The sequence below is a fragment of the Bos indicus genome, chromosome 13 (assembly GCF_029378745.1).
Source record: "Bos indicus isolate NIAB-ARS_2022 breed Sahiwal x Tharparkar chromosome 13, NIAB-ARS_B.indTharparkar_mat_pri_1.0, whole genome shotgun sequence".
Taxonomy (NCBI): Eukaryota; Metazoa; Chordata; class Mammalia; order Artiodactyla; family Bovidae; genus Bos; species Bos indicus.
In genome coordinates, this window is record NC_091772.1 from 25,621,043 (window position 1) to 25,629,549 (window position 8,507).

Consider the following 8,507-nt stretch of genomic DNA (forward strand, 5'->3'; position numbering starts at 1 on the left):
ATTTAAAGTATAAAGGAAGATGTTAAGGGCATATGCAAATACCACCCCATTTTATATAAGGAACCTGAGCATCCGAGGATTCTGGGGTCCACAGGGTAGGGGGTCCTAGAACCAATGCCCTGTGGATACAGAGGGATGACCGTATTTCCTTTTTATAGTTTTGCCACCCATCTGATTCCCCACCCATTAGTCTGTTAATTACCAGTATCTTACCTTAGCACAAATTACTTCACACATTTATACTACACACTGCCTTGGTTACTGTTACTTGGTTACCAGCTTCCCAAAGAAGAAAGACGTGAGCAGCCATCCTAATGGAAATGGAGGTCTGAGCAAGACCCTACATCTCACACTACACCTTGTTGTATAATCTAAATTAAGAATTCACATACTGCACACCTACATGTAAACTCAAGAACATTTTGGAAATTTTCCTTAAGTCTTCATTCATTCATTTGAAAAAATATTTGAGGCCTACAATGTGCTAGATTCCTTTCCAGGCACAAGAAAATACCAAGTGAACCAAACGAACTGTACTCTTAACACTTACATACATCATCTGTCCAGACCCATAAGCAAAATCAGAGGGACAAGCAGGTCAGATAGAGAGTAAGTGACAGGGAGGAAAAGTGAAGCGAGGAAGGAGGCAGGTGGTGTCATGGGGAGCAGGGAGGGGAGATTCTCCCTGAAGATGACTTCTGAGAAAATCTGGAGGAGACAAGGAAGCAGGCCCTGCAGACACCAGGGGACAATATTCCAAGGAGGCAGCATCCAGTGGGAAGGCTCTGGGGCACACCAAGATGGCAAGGGTGGGGTGAAGTGGGGAGCGTTCAGGAGGCAAGCTCAGGGAGGGCAGGGCAGGGTAGTCTGTCCAGGGCTCTCCAGGTGCTCTGAGAACCTTGCCTTTTCATCCTGAGAGAGATGAGAAGCCACTAGAAGAACCAGAACAAATGAGTGCCAGGACCTGACTTCTGAAAGGTCCATCAGATGACCGTGGGGACAGACCGCAGGCAGGTGAGGTGGGCTAGGCTGAGGGGCCGGCGGCAGTCAGATCTGCATGAGAGGCACCAGAGAGAAAAAGAGGGAACAAAGATTGCTCTGGAGCCACTGGGCTGGGAGGGTGGGGCTGCTATTGCTTAAGATGAGGAAGACTGTGGATGGAGTCAAAGAGCAGATGGGGAAGCTGGGCACGGGGAGGGGCTGGAGAGGAGGAGGAATTTGGTTTGGGATGTGGCTTCTTAGCCCGCGAGTGGGCAGGTCAGTTGGATGGGGGAACACAAATTCAAGGGCAAAGTCAAGGGCAAAGTCGGGGTGAACACACACACACACAAATACCTGTATATATATGTATGTATATGAATGACCAGCTTATCCTTGATATTTAAAACTGTGAAACTGAGTCTGGAGAGAAGAAGAGAGGGTCAAATTGAGCCTTAAGGTATATGAAGACTTGACAGGTCAAGAGGCCAAGGAAACTTCCAGGACTGAGAAGGCGGGAACAGAGAGGCAGGAGGACCGTCAAGACAGTACAGTGTGCTGGGGTCTAAGATAACTGTTAATAAAAACTAAAGCCCTTTCCGCACATTCATTCATTATTTCAACACATTTACTGCGCACCTACTATGCACCACACACTAGAAACAAACATGGTCCCAGTTTTCATGGGACTTCAATCCAGGGGAATATATATAAATAAACTAGTAAGTGATCTTCCTGAGAAAGCTCAGGGTGTTGGAGGATAAGGCACTGGGGCCAACTAACCTGGTTTTGGAAGGTCAGGGAGGGCTTTCCTGAGGAAGTGATGTTGAAGAAAAGACCAGAATGAGAGTAAAACTCAGCCAGGGAAGGGTGGCAATGGAAGAGGGGAGAATGGAAGGAAACCTGGGAAAAAAACAGGATTTATAAGGACCTAAAAGGAAGACAGAGAGATTGTCATGCCCCTGGTTGTTGTACAGTCACTCAGTCATGTCCAACTCTTTGTGACCCTATGGACTGTAACCCTCCAGATTCCTCTGTCCATGGGATTTCCCAAGCAAGAATACTGGGGTAGGCTGCTGTTTCCCCCTCCAGGGGATTTTCTCAACCCAGGGATCAAACCCACATCTCCTGCATTGGCAGGCAGGTTCTTTACCACTAAACCACCAGCCTTGGAGGGAACTGGAAATCATTCAGCACAGGAAGCACAGAGAGGTCACAGATGAGTAGAAGAAGGCAGGCCAGAAGTCCTTTAAGAATGTTCTCAGGAGTCTGAGCCTTCTTCCAAAGGCAGTGGGAAGCCAGAAAACTGTTTTAGGTCAGGGAATGCAATGATCCGCTTTCTATTTCAGGAGGAGTCCTCTGGCTACAGAGGCAGGTCAGAGCTGGAAGGAGGCAAGGCAGAGAGCCTGGGCCACTTGCTAGGAAGCCTGGCCGGTGATTCATCACCATCACTGAGATGCCGCTGACCTGAGCTCAGGGAGTGGCAGCAGGACCTGGAATGTAGACTCAACAAGACTTTGACAGGAGGGAGGAGGAGAGAGAGGGGTCAGAGTTGGTAGGCTGGGTTTTGGGTTGGATAGATAACGAGCAGGGCTAGTCCTTGAAAGAAGGAAGTCAGGGAGAGGGCAGGATATTGGTTAGAGTAGAATCTGTTGAATTTCAAAAGCATGCAGCCTATCTCCCAAAAAAGCTTTTGGGTAAATAGGCAATTGGCTATCTAGGTCTAGAGAGTAGCCATATAATCTGAGATAGAGTTGTAAACTAGGAATCACAGGCATGTAGATTAATGCCCTGGAAGAGTGTAAAATGAAACCCAGGGAGACAGAAAAGAGGAGTGGAAAGACCGGGCTCCAGTAAAAACCAACAGGCAAGAGGCAGCAGAGGAAGAAGCAGCCTAAAGAGAGAGAGAAAGAGAGATGGACAGAGGGAGAGCCTGAGAAGGAACGGGGAAGCCTGGGATAAAAGTAAAGTGTACAGTGTTTCAGAAAGAAGAGCAAAAGTGCAAATTTTTACATGAATGAGTTCCTGCCAAGAAAATGCCTTATTTTATCATTTAAATACTGTTCCAAAACCAACTAACAAACAGTTTTCATCAGCTTACAGTACCTTTTCGTCACAGAATCCTCTTAGTCTAGGTGAAGAAGCAAGACATAAAATGAACTAAGTTAATTTGCATGAGTAACTAAGATTGTTCTAATAATGGACAGTGAAAGTGCTACACACTTGGACAACCCCGCAGACTAGACATTAAAAATGAAGTAACTGTTAGAAATGGGGACACCAATATGACCTAGAGAGCTTTGCCTATAAAGAAAAGAAAGAGAAAAAAAAGTAAGTTGAGCCATAAAGAAGAAACGCTATGTGATATTTAAAAAAAAAAAAGGTAATACCACAGAGGATTCAGGAGTCTATACAAAGTGATTTTGTGAGTAAAGTTATTCAAGGCTAGGTATCACAGATCAGCCTACACATATGTCTGCACAACACACACACACACACACACCCCCCCCAAAGAAACCCTTATCTGGCTTAGAGTGAATGAATTTTGAAATACAGATCTTTAGATGTTCAAATACATCTCTCTTGACATCTATGCTATCCTTATTGTATTGGATGTTGGATATATTTTATTAAAGTGTCACAATTCTTTACTGGAAAAGGATTGTTTGTTATTTGTTTGTTCTTTACCTTTTCAATATGCTCTTGGGGGGAGGAGGTGATGCCTACACTTATCCACATAGCAACACAATTAAATTCTAAACATTTAAGATAAACAAGAAACTGTTTTTCAACAAAGCAACAGACCTTACTCATAGCAGGTAGAGTTAGTCAATTAGATAAGGCATAAGACAGGGACTCCTTTAATTCCCTATATTGATTTCTCCTGTGCTGGAAAGTTAATTTTTGGCTAATACCATTAATATTAAGATATATACTCTCATTTCTTGGTTAAGTAAAAACACACACAAATTTATTATTCAAATATACGTGCCTATTGTTTTTTTCTTTGTTAGTTTTTTAGCTAGTGATTTTTAAAATTTTAAAAAGAATAGCAGTACTGCTCCAGAATGTAATTCTTCTAACAAAATTAAGCACAAAAATTAAGTGTGGTATTCGAAAACCTAAATATCTATCAGCCCAAAGTTGATACCCAAAGTATTTCAATGGCAACTCTCTTTTTATTAAATATTCACAAAATTTAATATGCACGGGAGTATAAGAGACAACTAAACAGACAATAATTATACAACTTCCCCCCCATCCTGAGATTTTAAAATGTTTTCTGACAACACAGAGCCCCTTTATATCTGCTTCCATATAGAATCTAAACAAACTATCTGCCTATTGTTTAAAAAGCCAAACAACACCTGAGTGTAATATCAAACTACTGTGTACAGTCTCTAAATGAGCAAAATACAGACAATACAGTATTTCCTTGGCTCTCAAACTAGAAATACTATGGTTACATCAGCAGTAAGGTCTAAATGAAAACAAATTTCACCACCCTTAAAAGATATATAACTGTCATTGTTAATAAAACCCAAGTTTGCAACTGGAAACTGCCTTCTAGCCAAGGACAAGATGTGTCTATTACAAATTCTTGGTTTCTGGGACATCCTTTAAATGACAAAAAAAAAAAAAAATCAAATAACATTAGTTCTTGCAAATATAATGCAAAATAGCATGCTAATTAAAGTCTTCAGGAGTCAATGACAAATGAGGCTTCAGGACCACAGTACCTATCATTATGGAGCAACAATACACATTAAGCAATCACTAGGCCTTCCAAAAGGCGTTATTATGGTTCACCATGATCAGAGGATTGTGGTGTTATACTTAATCACATTTTTACCTGGAAGCAGGTGTTTGCAGGTGTCGAAAAGTAAAACACTGTTTCTAACTGTAAACCTATACTGTAGTCCTAATCAACTGTATAGTAATGGCACACTGATCTAGCTCACCGTGATTTCTGTATAAACTTTCTAATCCAGTACGAGGTCAGCTGCATGAAGCAAGCTCCTCTGCTGCTTTACCAGCAAAAACGTAACTTGAGTCATTTTTATCAAAATGCCAAACTCACACACTTAGAATTAGACCCAGTTTCAATGACCAGGAAGTTAAAATGTAACACAAGGCACAAAATAAACCATGAGAGTGATGTCTCACTGGGAGATGTAATTATTATCTAAAGTAATTGTCAACCTTTCCAGAAAAACATAGGCATCTCAAAAGCAAAGCCTAAAGGAACCTAATTACAGAAACCATCAATAACAAAGTAAACACAAAGAAGCCATTATAGAAAAAAAACACCAAAAATAAGGAGGAAAAAAGACAAGAGAGGCAAGAGAGCATAGGGGTGCCATCAGTACACGGCTTTTCTATTTCTGTCCTGCCTGCTCAAAAAATTTCAGGAAGCCTGGTGTAAAATCTTCTGGGCCCTTCGGAAGACGCTGGTATGAAGGCAGTACGAGCCACCTGACGGCTCAGGCTGACACTCACAGGACTTCTAAGCAGTGAAAGGAAGGGCATAAACAGAACAGGGAAGGCAGGAGATTTTTAAGGCAGTTGGAATGACAGTTCTGTTAAGCCGTTTTCCAAAGCTGTGCCTAAACCGTCCAAGGGAAAAGACTTGTTTTTCTACCCAAAGCAGAGATTCACAGCAACAGCAAGCAGGCAGGACCGGCCTCAGTGTCAGAGAGAGAAAGTGGTCCAGGAGCAACAAGGATTCCAGCTGCCCTCTCTCAATCTCCAGCGGGAACCCTGGATACAGACATGAAATATACAAAGCCAAGCCCTGTCCAGCCCTACATCAAAACTACCAGAGGGTGGGGAGTGGAGGAAAACAAGCTGGTGGTATTCCTAGTTACCTAAAAATGAAGAATTCTGTGGTCTGAGATGATCAAAATAGGGACACTTCAAAGTAAGGAAAATGCCCTTGCAAAAGAAACAAAACCGGGCAAGGTTTCACCTCCCTACGAGTCAGGCTGGGACGCTCCCACCATTCAGCCCAAAGCCCCAAAAGCCGATCGATCTTCTTAGACCCCCAAGGCAGCTGACCCTCGCCCCCCACTGGCAGGACAGACACCTCAAAGACACAAGCCACACAGCTGGGCAGGGATGTCAGCTCTGCGCTTACCTCACAGGTGGGGGACCCGCAGGCCTTGAGCTTGGTGTCACCATCTCCCTCAGGCAGACCAGTCCGACGTGTGGCCATCATTTCATTTCAAATTACAAAGAAGGGACCAACCCTTGGGAGTCCACATTGGGAGGGAAATGCCACCATGCACCAAGAAGGTAAGAATTCCACACCAGGTTCCGAGAGGGTGCAGGGTTGCTGAGACAAATGAAGGTTTCAATGAAGCGCCGCCTTTCAAATGCCCTGATGATGATTTCTTCCGACTTCAACGGCCTTCACCGTCTTCGTCCATTTCTCCAGACGTAAAAAACAAAGACCAGTCTCCTGGGCAGCTAGTGAGGCCAACTGCAGAAAGCGGTCCCCTTCGTTCCTAGCGCTCCTCCCAAGCCCGAGAGCAATGCTAGCGCGTCGTGAAGGCTCTCCCAAAGAGATCTTTCCTAAAGAGGGAAAAGTTAAAGGACATGAACTTTCTCCAGACGCTGACCTTGGCCTTGCCCACGCGTCTACTCCAAGCTCGCCCTTCCAACACTTGGAAAGATAATTCGGTCCATGATGATGAATCAAAAGATCAAATAATCTTCCCATACAAAATAAGAAAGAAAGGGAGGGGAAATCTTTAAATCAAGGGGGAAATTAGAAACATCAGAACGGCACGATGGTTACCTCAAACACGCTCGGACTTTGTGCAGCCGTCAAGAAAAAAAACATTCCCCTTTGAAGTGCATTTAAATTCATGTATTTTCTGGGCAAATGAGAGGGAGCTTATGTTCTTCTGCATCACCCGGATAAGAAGACTTTACAGAAGTTTTGTCCCCACGAGGCTAAAATGGGAGAATACTTTTTCAAAAACACGCCTTGCTCCCCGCCACCTCCCCAGCTCCCTAAAATAAAAACAAAAAATCAGGCTCGGATGCTGCCAGCGGCTCTGCCGGCGTTTCCAGGCGGCCTGGAGGACTTGGGGCGCCCGCCCTCCGCCCTCCGCCCCGACCGGCCGGTGTCCCCGAGGAGGCGGCTGTTTTCCTTGGCCCGCGGCGGGGCTGGGCGGGGACGGCGCGGGGCCGGGCGGGGAGGTGTGCGCAGCGGCGGGAGGGAGTCCCTCTCCGGGGCATTATTCCGGAGCCACAGAAATGAAGCCGCAGCCCCAGCAACTTTTATTTAGTTGCCGCGCCCCAAACTACGCCTCGACACGATCGTCCCGTTTCCCCGGGGCAGCCTAGGGAAAATAAAAAAAATTTTTTTTTTTTTGGAAAAAGAAAACCACCACCCACCTACCACTATTTCCTCCGCCCCTTCCAGAGGCGGATCGGGGAGCGCGATCTCCCGGGAAGGGCGGCCCAAATATGTACTTTCAAAAACGAGTGGGGAGACCCGAGGGAAAAGCCAAAAACGAGGGAGCTCACCCTCCGCGCCCCGCCTGGCCCGGCTTCCAAGGGGCGGCGGCGAGCGGCGGGGACGCGGGCCGGGCGCCGGGCCCAGCCGGGGCGCGCTAGGCCGCAGGCTCGGTTAATATTCATGAGCGCACGGGAGGCGCCCCTCCTCCACGGCCGGCCGGCGGGACCCCGGCGCCCGCCGCCGGCCTTTGTGCCCTTCCCTCCTCCCGCCAGCCCTCCCTCGCTCCGCACACGCGGGCGCGGCCCCTCCGCCCCCGCCGGGCTCCCGCCACCACTCTCTCCGGCCCCGCGCCAGCGCCGGGTGGGGTGGCCCGGGGTGGCGGGAAGGGAGGGAGCCCGCGGCGAGCCGGCTCTCCCTCTCCACCCGCCTGCCGGCGCTGCGCCCTGTCCGTCGAGGCAGAAAGTCAAGCAGACACGCACCGGAGCAAGCGCGCCGAGTAGATCCGCACCGGGCCCGGCTGGTCCCCTGGACGGCGCGCCCCGTACGCCTGGCGCACAGCGGACCGAGCGGGAGGACGAGCCGGCGCTACCAACCGCCGCCGCGCTCCGAGGCCGCCGCCCCCGGCCGACCGCTCCCAGACACCGCCGCGACCTGCCCCGGCCGGCCCCGGGCTCTCGGCCGCCGCGGGAGGGCGTGGGGCGGGGCGGCGGCCGCCGGACTCTCCCCTCGCCTCGCCGGGCCGGGCCGGGGCCGCGCTCGGGCGCCCGCGATCGCCAAGTGACAGAACTGCTCCGCTCCGCAGCCGCGCCGAGCTGTTTCCCGGGGGCGGATTTCTCGCTTCTTCCTCCCTGGATCCACCTCCTCCCACTCCACCTCCTTCCCCTCCCCTCCCCAGGGGAGGCTCTGGGGCTGAATATTTTCTGTCTTGAATAATATGGTCCCGGGAACAGACGCTGAAGCAGGGGGATTAGCCTGGGGCGGGGGTCGGTGGGGGTGCTCGCCAACCCCCTCCCAATGTACGTCGGGACCTACAAGCCCTCACCCGCCCCCAACACCTCCC

General features: G+C 48.5%; 1 protein-coding gene across 9 annotated transcripts in view; it reads right to left on the reverse strand.

The window, feature by feature from the left end:
- ARHGAP21 (Rho GTPase activating protein 21) overlaps positions 1–8,132 on the reverse strand; it is a 130,160-nt gene extending 122,028 nt beyond the window's left edge. For 4 of the 9 annotated variants that reach the window (XM_070802087.1, XM_070802085.1, XM_070802079.1 and 1 more), the window contains exons 1-2: positions 7,927–8,132; positions 6,116–6,552 (exon numbers count right to left, since the gene is read on the reverse strand). In XM_070802087.1, the coding sequence (XP_070658188.1) occupies positions 6,116–6,196 (81 nt within the window). In that variant the 5' untranslated portion in view covers positions 6,197–6,552; positions 7,927–8,132. Of the gene's footprint in view, positions 1–6,115; positions 6,553–6,778; positions 7,100–7,383; positions 7,407–7,515; positions 7,537–7,926 lie in introns of those variants that run through there. The other 5 variants (XM_070802088.1, XM_070802084.1, XM_070802082.1 and 2 more) reach the window with 5 other exon arrangements.
- Between the last annotated feature and the right edge of the window lie 375 nt (positions 8,133–8,507).